The sequence below is a fragment of the Indicator indicator genome, chromosome 6, assembly GCF_027791375.1.
Source record: "Indicator indicator isolate 239-I01 chromosome 6, UM_Iind_1.1, whole genome shotgun sequence".
Taxonomy (NCBI): Eukaryota; Metazoa; Chordata; class Aves; order Piciformes; family Indicatoridae; genus Indicator; species Indicator indicator.
In genome coordinates this window covers 24,699,979-24,713,646 of record NC_072015.1, presented here as the reverse complement: position 1 = coordinate 24,713,646, position 13,668 = coordinate 24,699,979, and the positions used below count along the sequence as shown (strand labels likewise).

Genomic DNA, 13,668 nt, shown 5'->3' with positions numbered 1-13,668 from the left:
AATTCTCTTCCTTCTGCTCTTGCAGTAATGCAGTATATCCAGCTAGCTGGAGGTGGCTGCTTAATACTACTTAGCAGTAGTACAAACCTGGCATGGGAATGTGCCAGGACGATTTTGGCACAGAGCCAGGATTATTTTCCTGAGGAACAGAACTTCAGTCAAATATGAGCAAACTCAGTTTTGTCACTTTTGCCGGTTTCTTCCCTTCAGGCTCCACAGTTTGTGGCTGACAGCAGGAATGTAGAAATTTTGAAAAACTTCTTCAAAATGGAATATATAAGCTGTAATAAGCTGCTATTATAATACTCAAGAAAGGATTTTCTGGATTCAGGCCTTCGCAGAAGCAAGAATGTGTCACTCACCATTAAAAATATACTAACAAATAAAAAAAGCACTGAAAAGCTGAGGAAAGAAAGTGCCTCTGAAGAAGAAAAAAAAAAAAGAGAGAGAGAAGTCATTTTTCTGAAAGAAGTATCTTTGCAATAAAAGTTTATTTCTTCTTTAAATGTGCAACTCCCAAACCTAAAGGGAAATTTTATGAGGTAAAAATCTTCAGCAGCTCCCTTGTAGGGACACAGATGAGGGACTGCACAGTTTTCAGCAAGTAAATGGAATTATCATTTTGCAAGTTGTACATTAGAGCCACTCAAAACCCCAATGCATGCACACACACACTGGTGAGAGCAGAATAGGCACTCAGCTGCACAGCTTTGATAGAAGGAGATATGCTAAGTGCACTACAGGGCTTTGTAACCGCTGTGGGAAAAGAGCTATTTCACCTACTGCTGTACAGATGAGCTCTACTAAGACATGACTGTGAGGAAGGTATTAATATATATGAATATATCCACATATATAAATCTACACTTAAGTACATAGGTTGTTTAGAATGCATCAGCAGAGTGATTGTAAAAGCATTATATAACTGGTAAATCGAAGGAAAAAGTTGAAGGAACCATAAAAGCAATCGTAATAAAAAAGAAGAAAACTAACTTACTCAATACATAAATTATCTGAATTTCACACTAGGACAGAGAAAAACTAATAGAATGTTGGCTGATATGTTGAACCTGCTCATTCAATCCTTTACAAATCCTAAATGTTTATGCATTGTACAGAAAACAGCGAAGTGTGAATAGACTCCTTCCCCTGACAGCAGCCTGTGAATACATTCAAATAAAGCTTCGATTTTTTATGTTGCTCTGGGGCCCACCACTTAGGTTTTCTAAATACCTAACTAGTGGCTCATGTCAATGATCTTAAAGGATCTTTAGTGGTACTCAGAGGAGATCTTCTGTTGCCTTTCTGATCCATTGACACAATAGCTATTGAATATTTGTTAGTTCTTGCCTGATTTAGAAGGGTCTGGAATGAAAATGCCAGCAATTAAACCATGTGGTCATTGAACCCTTAAAGGGGAACAAATGTATCCTGAGCTGTATTAAGAGAAGTGTGACCAGCAGGATGAGGGAGGTGGTTCTCCTCTGTTCTGTTCTCGTGAGATCCCACCTGGAGTACTGCATCCAGTTCTGGTGCCCCCAACATAAGAACAACATGGAACTCCTGAAGCACCTTGAAGACAATCAGAGGGCTGGAGAACTTCCTAAATGGAGACAGGCTGAGATAGTTGGGGTTGTTCAGCCTGGAGGAGAGAAGGCTCCCAGGAGACTTTAGAGCAGCCTTCCAGTACCTGAAGAGGGCTACAAAAAAGCTGGAAAGGGGATTTTGACAAGAGCTTGTAGTGAGAGGACAAGAGGGAATGGATTGAAGCTTGAGGAAGGCAGATTGAGACTGGAGATTAGACAGAAACTCTTTGCAGTGAGGGTGGTGAGACACTGGAACAGGTTGCCCAGGGAGGCTGTGGATGTCCTCTCCCTGGAACTTTCTTGTAGGACCTCTTCATATAGTGGAAGGCCTCTCTAAGGTCTTCATCATGCTGGCTGTCATTTTGAACAGGCATGGTCTTCATAGAGGATAAAAGAAATATTTAATTTGTATCAGACTTATGCATTATTTTTAAATGAAAAAGTCTAGGACTATAAAATTAGTGATAAAATTTCCCATCTAAATAGGCCTCCCAGAAAAGAGCAATTTAAAAAAATTGCTGGCTTTAGAGCACAAATTGCAGATTCAAAGGAAGAAGAAAAAAAAGTTATCTCAGTTTTCAATAACCACAGTACCTAATGGAAACTGTACAACAGTTGCAATTATCTTTATAATGTTTGCTCCTGATTGAAATAGCCAATCATATTTAAAAGGTAAAATCAGAATCACATGTGGTTAAAGAAGTTAAAATAAGAAAAATCCAGGCAGGAAGAGCAAACACTAACATCACCTTCTAATAAAAGATGATAGGTGAGTAATATACCTGACAGGCACAAACAAGCAACAGAAATTTCTCTCAAATCATTACAATTGTATACAAATACATTTAGTGCTCCAAAACACTAGGTTCATGGAAAACACTCCTTTCAAATTACTGTATTTGGAACAAAAGAATGAATAAGGGGCCCAGATCTATATAACTAAATTGAAGCTACATAAATATATATTAAAAAAAAAAGGCAGTCTAGTGAGTCAGGCATTGATGGATTCTTGGAGGATTTTTAAACATTCATGAAATGTTTAACTCCATTTTATAGACATACACAAGAGCTTTATTGCACTGGTAGAGTATGAACACAGAGAGCAGTTCTATTAGAAGTTACACTTTGGACCCTTGATTTATTTGTGCATGAACACAGGCTTAAATGTGTACTTAAAGGCAAATGGATGAATATTAAAGATTTTTCTCTTTCAGCCTAAAATGTCATCAAATGAGAGAAGAGCAGTTTTTCAGACAAAATTTATCTCATCTGAAAAGCCTTTTTTTTTTTTTTGGACTATTTGACCTAGAAAAATATTCACATATTATATATTCATATATATAATATTATATTTACTGTTAATATATTAATGTATTTACATATAATTATCTCCAATTTTACATAAAATATATTAATAATTGCATACTTTATAAATATATTTATATATTATATATATAATTATACATATAGAATTATATATAGTCTGTCTATTTTCTATTTCCTCAATCTGCAGTTTTAACAGCTTTATACAGGGGAAAAACAAAAGTGCATTAGGTACAACAGTTAGTATTAAGTATTAATGTGCAAAGATAAAGCAATTAGCTACATCCATAACAACTTCATTTTTTCTAAAGATTTACAGGAAGTCAGAGATTTAATACTGAACCATGCCACAAAGATATTCAGGTCTGATTCAGTAAATTTCAAAATCACACACATATGGATTTGGGGAAAAGCAGGGGAGTATTCCTGTTTTGTGCTGTGCATTCCCTGAAGGAGTGCTTACTGCCTACCACACCCGATGCTGTGAGCAGTGGAGGGTGAGGAATGATGACTTGGTAGCACATTAAAAACAGCCACGAACACAACGCTCCATTTCCAGCCACACTTGCCTGTGAGGACTGAAATAGGTTTTTCTCTCTTGCTGCTCCCTGCCTGCCTATGTGAAAGACCCAGGCTGGAATTGTTAGGGATGCACAGAGCAGAAAAAGTCAGTGTCAGCCCAGTGAGAGTGCAGAACACAGCCACAATTCCCGCAGACTTTAACAAACCGCTGTTTGGTTTCTTGCTGTAATTGAAGGCAGAGTTACATTCTGGCTGGTAACAATGCAGTGTAACCCACAGCTTTTGCCCTCTACCCAAAATATCATGAAAGTTGGTCCTCCCCATGAACTCAAACTGTTATAATCATAGAATAACAGAACCATTTTATTTGACAGATACCCTTAAGACCACTGAATCCAATGGTCACCAATAAACCATGTTCCTAAGCACTACATCTTTTAAATATCTCCAGGGATGATGACTCAACCACTCTCCTGATCAACCTGTTCCAGCACTTCACAACCCTTTTAGTGATGAATTTTTTCCTGAAAGCCAACCTAAAACTCACCTGGAGAAACTTGAGGCCATTTTCTCTCATTGTATAATTTGTTATTTGGGAGAGGAGACCAACCCCCACCTCACTACAGCCTCCTTTCAGGTAGTTGTAGAGACTGATAAGGTCTCCCCTCAGCCTCCTTATCTCCAGGCTAACCAACACAAGTTCCTTCAGCTGCTCCTTGCAAGATTTGTGCTCTAGACATTTCACCAACTTTGTTGCCCTTCTTTGAATATGCTCCAGAACCTCAGTGTCCTTCTTGTAGTGAGGGGTGCAAGACTGAACACAGTATTTGAAGTGCAGCCTCACCAGTGACAAGTACTATGATTCTATGATTTGAAGGGACTGACTCACCATCCCCAGAGGTATTTAAAGGATGTGCAGACGTGGTGCTTAAGGACACGGTCTTGACAGGGTTAGGTGAATGCTTGGACTCGATGACCTGAAAGGTCTTTTCCAGTCTAAATGATTTAATGATTCTGTATCTGGGTATTTTTGAGCAATATGTGTGTGCAAGCTGGCTGTTAGAATGTTGGAATTCCTGTGTCCTAGGGATAGGCTGACTGCAGCTCCAGTTATGAAATATTCATCAGTGGCCACTTGTAGAAGATGGCATTTTGTACTGGTTTGTCTCAAACCTTGCTTGCTCTCTCACAATGGAGCCCACCTGCACTTTGCTATTGGGGGAAACATGGGACCCTTTGGGCAGGCAGATGGCAGGAGGACACTATAAGGGACAAGGCCTTCATGAAGATGAGGTGACAGGACCCAGGAACGGAAAAGGAACTCTCCTCCAGCAGACCATCGAGGATAAAAGATAAATGGAACTGATCCATGATGGTGATTCTTCCTCTCTCTCTCTTGACATTTCCCTATTTTTTTCTATCGCATTTCTTTCCTATCTCTCACTTCAATAAACTGTTGGACAACATTTGACTTCATTTGTGTCAACCTCACTGTGGGTGAAATACAAGACCCTTCCTCTGAGCAAATCAGGATGGGACACTTATTAAGAGTCAGACTTCCTGACAGATAAAATTTAAGAGTAAAAGATTACAATTGCCTGAAAGTATAGAACTGCAACAATACCACAAAAAAACAGGAAAAAAAATAAGTCAACAAAATGTGTGATGGAGGATATATTTTACATCAGTCACATTTTGTTCCTCGGCATCTTAGCTAGATTTCACTTCTTTTTCTGTTGGGTCAAGCTGGAATCTCTTTTAAATTTAAGACAAATTTCTCTTCCTCCTCGGTTTTTTTTTCAGGTTCTTACTGTCTTCTCTCCTCATGGAAACACGTAAGAAAATTATGGGATGTGAAAACTATAACAAAAATATGCTAAGCTAGACTGTCCTAGGTTTCAGTGATGTTTTAGAAGACTTTACCTCCTGATTTGTGAAATTCAGCAGTGTAACACTTCATCGTGTTACAGTCAGTCCCTTTTCTCCATCACAGTATCACAGTATGAAAGTTTCCTCTGTCTTCATAAAGTTCTTCAAGTGACATTTCTGTCCTTCATTATCACATTCTTGGCTTTAGGCTGTGGTTTCTTTCCTTGTGCATATTTCTGGAGATAAAATCCTATTCTTTACATTATAAGAAAGATAAAATACAGAGTCCTCTTCCCTGTGTTCATTCTCTTCCTCAACATAACATGGTTCAGTTTGTACAGACATATTTTTTTTTTGAGACTATCACAAGACCAGACTTAAAAGGTTACTTGAGAGTAGAGAATTGGTGGGCAAACAGGTCAATTAAATATCATAATTTCCCTGTGGGAAGGAAGGGAACTGTAGGAATGGAATATGCTTAGACTGAATTTGGTAGCTTTTGTTCCACAGTAGAACTTTTCATTAAAAGAGGATAACTGAAAATTTATACAGTAGAAGCCATAGAAAATATGAAGAAAGGTAGTGAGTGGATCATTATTTTTTTTTCAATACAGGACTTGCCATGGTAGAAGTTTGAAGAATCAGAATTTAAGATGGTTTTCAAGCTTAAGTGTGCTGCAGTAAGCTTTAATCCTTGAGTCTTTGAAGACAATTGCAATGGATAAAAAAATACCTTATACACAAAATGAACTTTCATTCCCTGAAAGTTTTCCTGCACCTTTTTCTGAATAGTCCAGGGAGTGTGAGAGGTAAAATGTGAAATGTATTATTTTAAATAGAACAGTTAATGTGGTATTTATCACGTTTCATGCTTGGAAATTGACAGAAACTAGTCAGAAAAGTATTTGGTTTGTAGCTACTTTTTTTTTTTTTTTCTGGAAGATGAGGCTTAATAGGTTAATTAATTAATTTAGCAGCCTTAAGTCAAAACGTGATTTCCCCATAAGCAGAAGCAATGTATTTTACTTTTGGATATTGCACTTCATAGTCAAATGGATCAGCCTAACTTCTTAGGATGAAGGCAGTATACATATACTTCTAATCATCGAATCATAGAACGGTCTGGGTTGGAAGGGACTTCCAAGGGTCATCTAGGCCAAGCCCCTGCTACAGGGCATTGCCCTCCTAAAGCAGACTGGGTGAACACCTGGGGAAAGTAATGCCTTGGGCTGCTGTAGTTACCTCTGAGAGAGGACATCTATGAAGGTAAAGATAGTTTGCCAGCACAATTATGGGGGCTGCAACCCCATGGCCTTTCTTCCTCGGGGGCAAAGAGCAGACAGCATAAATGCTAGTTTGTGTTCAAAAGGCAGATTCTCAGAAGAGCAGAGACTTGGACCCTCACTAGCTCTCTGACAGAAAAACAGAGGTGACAGTATTTCCTTTTTGGATGCCCAAAACCCAACTCATGATCTGTATTACACCAGAAATCAGGACATGTCACTGGTTTTTATTTACCTTTCTGACACAAGTCAGAAGCAACAGGGTAAGATATTGGCCTGTCTACCCTATATTTGGGAGATGAAATAATATGCAGCATGAGTCTGGATAGTAATCCAGTAATAAATATGCATGAGGTTTCCTTTAGGAACTAATGGCTTTGCATTTTCCAATGCCCATGGAAAACAAGAGTTTTTTTAATATTGTCTATCTAGGTGATTTATGTTTCATGCTAGTTCACAAAGGGCTCTAGTTAGTCTGTGATTTATTTGCTGGAGCAAATAATTGTCTGCAGCCTAGCTGAAGGTAGGCTTTCAACACATTAATAATACATTAGCTAATGTTTCCTTCTTGGCATTGTCTATGCAAATTTCTATCACCATAATAAAAATTACTGTTTATTTTAGATTGGAAACAGCTTTAGGTGAGAACCATGCTTTTTATCAGATGTCTTGATTAAATACAAACTGCCAGTTCCCTGATAAACTTTTAACCAGAGCTTTTCTTTCAGACTCAGCTGCTGTTTGGTCATGAAAGAAGAGGCAGGAAGAGCTTCCTTTGCTACAACCTGAGAGGGAGCTCTCTGTACTCTTCTTTGGCAAGAGTGGTGAAAATCCATCCTGGCTGGAGACTTCAAACACAGAGTATGAAATGTTCACACACAGTGAACATATAAACTCAGATTTAAACTATATATGTTCCATTTTTCAAGCAAGCACAGCTAAAGATCACTCCACTTGAATTAATTCCTTTCTGACAGAGGCAAATGGCAGCACATATTGTCTGTCCAAAACAGTATTTGATTTGATTGCACTTGTGTTAGGTGGATTACAAATTAACTTCTCTGCTTGAAATACTTTGTGACTTGATTACCTGCTGAATCATTTCCCTTTGCAAATGATGATTTTATACCAAGAGGCACATCAGACATGATCTTTTACAAAATATATAAAGGCATTAGTTCATGGCAACGTATTCTTCAGAAGGAATCAGACTGTGTCTTTCCTGCCTCCTCCTTTTGGCTCCAAGGAGTTTGTACCTGTTGAGTTCCTGAGAACATTTCCCTTCCTGAGATTTCTGAAGAAACAAACAGTGTAAAGCATTTGGGAGTGACTGCTTTGGGGACTCTTCCTTCTTAAGTTGTAACTTTTTCACAGCAAATACACCATACAAATGTGTTATGAACACAGGACTGTTTCTGTGGGGAAGTAACAAGACAGTTGGGCTTCAGATTCAGATTCAGATTCAGACAGTTGTGATTCAGATTGGCCTTGCTGTGCAGTTGTGCCACAAGCTGCCCATGGAACCCATATGCAAATGAATATTTGATCATTCTGACTGGTGCTATCCAAAGCAGCTGAAAATAAATACCAGACCAATCATCTTACAAGCTCAGGCTGGCTGGTTTACAGTCGGCAGAAGGAAGAATGAAACTGTTGTATTTTACACATTTTATCTCTTCTTGCATTTGTATTGCAACAAATAATAACAGTAATGCAATCTATGCATGGATTTTAAAGAAATAATACAGGAACAATAATGAACAATTGGGGAATATCTATTGAAAGTTACTAATAGAAATATGGTGATGTCCAGAGGAGGGCCACAAAGATGATCAGAGGGCTGGAGCACCTCTCCTATGTAGACAGGTTGAAAGAACTGGGGCTGTTCAGCCTGGAAAAGAGAAGGCTCTGGAGAGACTTCATAGCTACGTTTCAATATCTGAAGGAGACCTACAGAAAGGCTGGGGAAGGACTGCTTAGAAGTCCCCACTGCCTGTGGGGATAGGATGAAGGGCAATGGTTTCAAACCAGTGCATGGGAGATTTAGGTTGGACATCAAGAGCAAGTTCTGCACAATGAGAGTGGTGAAATACTGGAACAGGTTGCCCAGGGATGTGGGTGAGGCCCTGTCCCTGGAGATATTTAAGGGCAGACTTCCTGTGGCCCTGGTCAGCCTGATCGAGTTGGAGGTGTCCTTGTTGACTGCAGGGGATGTTGGACAAGATGACTTTTGAAGGTCCCTTCCAACTCGAAGCAATCTGTGAATCAAAACCATTTTTACATGCATGTTATACAATAAAATAACAAAACCAAGAATAAATGACTGATTAGCTTGGGAAATAAATCAGCGTCTTCAATGTCACTGGCAGGAAATTTTCCGAACAGTAGAATTCTGACCTGAAAAACCATCCATGCTAGAAGGGTGACATAAGTTCTGTATCGTTACTTTTTACTGCAGAGCCTGAAAAACTAAAAGGTTTGCAGGAACGCTATATATTGTGGGGAAGAACCCCAAACATAAACAAATCATGCCATAAATTCTATCTTAATTTTAGGACACAGATAATTTTTTTTTTCATATCCTATAAATCAATTTTTGTGTATTTGAGAGGTGGTGAAAAGTGAGCAGGGGCTGCCTGTGAAACCAGGTCTACAAACTCAGAAATCTTTCAGGGTTAATCTGTAAGGGAAATGTCTTTTTGTCAGTTAATTGAATAGGATTATGTACTCCTCTGGCTGTCAATGAAAAGGAAATGTTCCTCTCCTTTTTTGATCCTTCAAGAGCTTTCTGTACTTTAAACAATCACGAGTCTCATTTTGAACAAAGCTTATGTTTAATATCTTGTAAGGTGTCTTGAAAGAATTCTCTTGCAGGCATATCCCACTTTTCTCTTAAAGTTCTGATCTGACATATCATTAAAACAGAAATTAAGGAAGAAGTCACATTCTGCCCAAAGCAGAAGTTAAAACTTAAAATATCCTTTTGACTTCTTTGTTTTTTTCCCCTAAAAAGAAGCCACAACCGTATACAGGTTAAGTATTTTTCTCTATTCATTTTTATTATCATATCTTTTATAAACAGTTGCATAATTATAGGAAAGTTTTTGCCTGGATAAAAAGAATGCAGGATCATACTCCTAGTAGATGTTCCAAAAGTCATGTAATATGGAATCAAGTTGCTACAAAATAAAAGGACAGGCAGATTTTCATCTGCTCCACAATTTGACTGTGACAAAACATTCAGAGCATATAAACTAATAACATTTTAATCTGGGGAAAAGAGGATTTTCTTAAGCTGGTATCATAACATCCACATTTGTTAGACTTGGATGCAAAGCCAACAGAAGGCAGTCAAGATGGAAGAGTCTTTAGATCACAGCATTAAGATTCTCTTTTGGTAGTATTGTGAGTTTTCTTAAAATGAGATTCTTTACCTGGTGTATGATGGGCTAGGAAAAATATTTCCAGTACAGTTAAAAATGTTTTGAAAACCAGAAACAGCAAGATGTCTCCTTCATCTCTCATTTCCCCTGTGTAGAATCACAGAATAGTTTGGGTTGGAAGGCAGCTTTAAAGGTCATCTAGTCTAAGCCCCCCTCTCCCTGCAATGAGCAGGGACATCTTTAACTACATCAGACCGTTAGATCCCTGTCCAAACTGACCTGGAATGTTTCCAGAGATGGGGCATCTGCCACCTTTTTGGCCAATTTGTGCCAATATTTCACCACCCTAATTGTAACAAATGCCTTTCTTATATCCAACCTACATCTCCCCTCTTTTAGTTTAAAACCATCACTCCCTGTCTTGTTGCAACAGGCCCTTCTACAAGTATTGTCCTCGTGTGTCTTTTAAACTTTAAGTGCTGAAAGGTCGCAATAAGGTCTCCATGGACCCTTCTCTTTTCCAGGCTGAACAACCCCAGCTCTGTCAGCTTTTCTTCATAGCAGAGATGTTCCAGTCCTCTGATAATTTTTACAACTTTCCTCTGGACCCACACCAGTATGCCCACCTCTTTCCTGTGATGAAGGCTGCAGAGCTGGCCATAATACTCCAAGTACTTAAAAAGACCTAAGTTACAATGATTTTCTTCTATAATTCCATCATCCAAGCACCACAATCAAATTTCTGGATTGCATCTTTCCTATTTGCTTCAAGATTAATCTCCAGGTGCAAGTTCAGAAGAGTTTTTATGGAGAAAGTTTGATTTAGTTACACAACACCAACCAAGTTATAACAAACTTCATAATCCATTTGCTAAGAATATTGTCTATTGATTTTGAAAATCCAAAGTAAATCTGACAAACTTTAAGCTATGGAAATACGTTTCATTGTGCCAGTCTGTAGCATACTGTATGCTGCAAAATCCTGATCCATAAAATGTCAGGGCAATGGTGCAGCAGAAGGTAGAACAATAGCAATGCACTCCCGTGTCAATCCCTGTTTTGCATATCATAAAATCATAAAATCACTAAGATTGGGAAAGACTTTTAAGACCATTGAGTCTAACCGTAACCCAACTACCATGACCACTAAACTAGATCCTGAAGCACCACATCTACATCTTCTTGAACCTCCAGGGATGGCGACTCCACCACCTCCCCGGGGCAGCCTGTTCCAACACCTCACCACTCTTGCAGCAAAGAAATTTTTCCTAATCTCCAACCTAAACCTCCCATTGCACAACTTCAGCCCATTTCCTCTCATCCTATTGATGGTTACCTGGGAGAAGTGATCAAAACCGGCCTCACTCCAACCTCCTTTCAGGTAGTTGTACTATAAAGCAACCTCAAGCAATTTAATTTTTTTCCTTCCTGATCTTCCTGATCTCAAGATCACAGGATCACAGTATGTTAGGGGTTGGAAGGGACCTCTGGAGATCTTCGAGTCCAACCTCCTTGCCAGAGCAGGACCACAGAATCTAGCACAGGTCACACAGGTACACATCCAGACAGGTCTGGAAAGTCTCCAGAGAAGGAGACTCCACAACTTCTCTGGGAAGCCTGTTCCAGTGCTCTGTGACTCTCTTCTACACATTCTGTCTTTCTCAGAAGTAATTCTTTTAGCTAGATCCAAGTCAGTGAGCAGAGTAAGTAATTAAAGCCATGGTCATCACTGCGAAGGGCACAGAATGGCCACGTGTGACACTTCATTGTTCAAGTTCAGATAGACTTGGGCCTTTTTGATGTTGTTACTTCAGTAGTTCAGGTGTTCGTTTCCTTGAGTTAGTTGTACTGACACAACATTGCAGCGTTTGGTGCTGGGCGTCTCCGGAGCTTCCCGAATCCACACTCGGAAAGATGCCCTCCTGGGCCGTGCTTCCGAAAGGCCCTTGCCACCCGAGTGGGGGATGCCGCGGCCACAAGCGATCTGACGGCCTGGAGAACAGTGGGCAAAAGCGCAAAGGCCGCGGAAAGCATCTAGCCTCAACCTTGCGTCATGACCAGGGGCGGCGGGGCCGAGGGGGTTCACCCTCCAGCCGGAGTCAGGAAACCCGCGCCTACGCCCCGGGGCCACCACTCCGGCCACCTCCCGACCCCCGGTAGCGGGTAGTGCTGGCGCTAGAGGCGGGCTCCGCGGCCGCGGCGCCGGGGGTGGTGGCCCCGCTCCGCTCCGCCCGCTGCCCCGCCCGCCTCCCCACGGCTGTAGGCGCGGGTAGCCGCGGAGCCGCCGCCGGGCGGAGCGGGGCCAGCGGTCCGGGGGAAGCGAGGGGCCGGTGGAAGAGCGGAGTGGCCACCACCCGCACCCCGGGGTGGCGCGCCGCGGAGCGGAGCGGAGCGCGACGCGGCGCCTAAGCCGCTGCCTGGATGCAAGCGGCGCTTTGGGAATCGGCGGCCGGCGGCACCCGGGAGGGCCCGGGGGAGGAGGAGAAGGAGGAGGCGGCGGCGGCGGCGGACTCCGGGCGCTGAGGGGAGGAAGCAAGCAGCGCTGGCCATGGCCTCCAACTTTAACGATATAGTCAAGCAGGGCTACGTGAAAATCCGCAGCAGGAAGCTGGGGGTGAGTGCGCTTTTTCCTTCACAGTCCTTTCCCGGGGCGGGGGCGAGGCGATGGTGGCCGCCTCACCGGCCTGGGGGTCGGCGGTGCCCCGGGCCGGAGCCGCCAGCGCGGGGCGCGGAGACCTGCTGCTGCCGCTGCCACCGCCGCTGCTGCTCGGACTTTGTTCCCTTCTCCGTCGGGATCGGTGAAGATGCGCTGCTGTTGCGCCGCGGAGAGAGAGCCGGCTTCTTCCCTCTCTGGAAGGCGCCGCACCTTCCGTCTTTATCAGTAGGCGCTTTCCAGGATCGCTGTCAGCGGAAGGCTTCGCCCCATCCCTCCGTCCTCCTCAAGTCCCACAGCCCGGGCCGGGGCAGACACCCCTCCCCTGGGCGTCTGCCCCTTGCCTTGCTACCAACGGTGGGGGCTTCGCTGGGAGGAGGGGGGCACAAGCAGGATCTGTAGAAACTTTGTGCATGGATCCTTCTTCCCTCTCCCGTTTTGGGAAGGGACGATCGTCAGTTAGGTCACAGCCTGAAAATATTGGAATCTGGTACCCGAGTAGCCCACTAAGAACTGAGAAAAGACAGGGGTCTGGTGCCGAGGGCTTGAGGGGCGGCTGGGGAAGGGGAACTTGCAGCGGGCCGGGAACTGTCAGAGAGGAAAGGAGGTGACAGCCGAACAGACCGAAAGGCAGCTGCAGAGACTGGCAGCGATCAGAACTAGGGGCAGCCTCTTAGCTGAGAGTGGCTGGCCTCCAGTAGCCACCGGGGTGCTCTGGAAGGGGGAAGATAGCGTGGTGCTATCAGGCTGGCCGCGGGCTCTTTCCCAGATGGGAGCCTGGAGAAGGCAGTGAAGTTGGAGCACAGTGCATGCGGGAGCCAGGATCTCCTCAACTTCGGGCGATCGCGGGACTCATGGGTTTGGGCTTTCTCTTATCCTTTGTGTGTGGGAGAATGAGAAGGCTTAGGAGAGCTGGAAGACTCGAGGCCTCTGCTGGCTTGCACGGCTGTGGATGTTGCAAGGAATCCCAAAAGACCAGGGACCCTCTGGGTTTGAGATTAAACCTGGCTAGGGCAGGCAGGATGTTTGGGCTCCTTCTTGGGTTCACC

At 42.6% G+C, this 13,668-nt stretch overlaps 1 protein-coding gene across 1 annotated transcript in view; it reads left to right on the top strand.

Annotated features, from left to right (window-relative positions):
* Positions 1-12,514: 12,514 nt before the first annotated feature.
* The window catches only part of DOK6 (docking protein 6), a 229,008-nt gene continuing 227,854 nt past the window's right edge, over positions 12,515-13,668 (top strand). The window contains exon 1 of the mRNA XM_054381801.1: positions 12,515-12,580. Within this exon, the coding sequence (XP_054237776.1) occupies positions 12,515-12,580 (66 nt within the window). The remainder of the gene's footprint in view (positions 12,581-13,668) is intronic.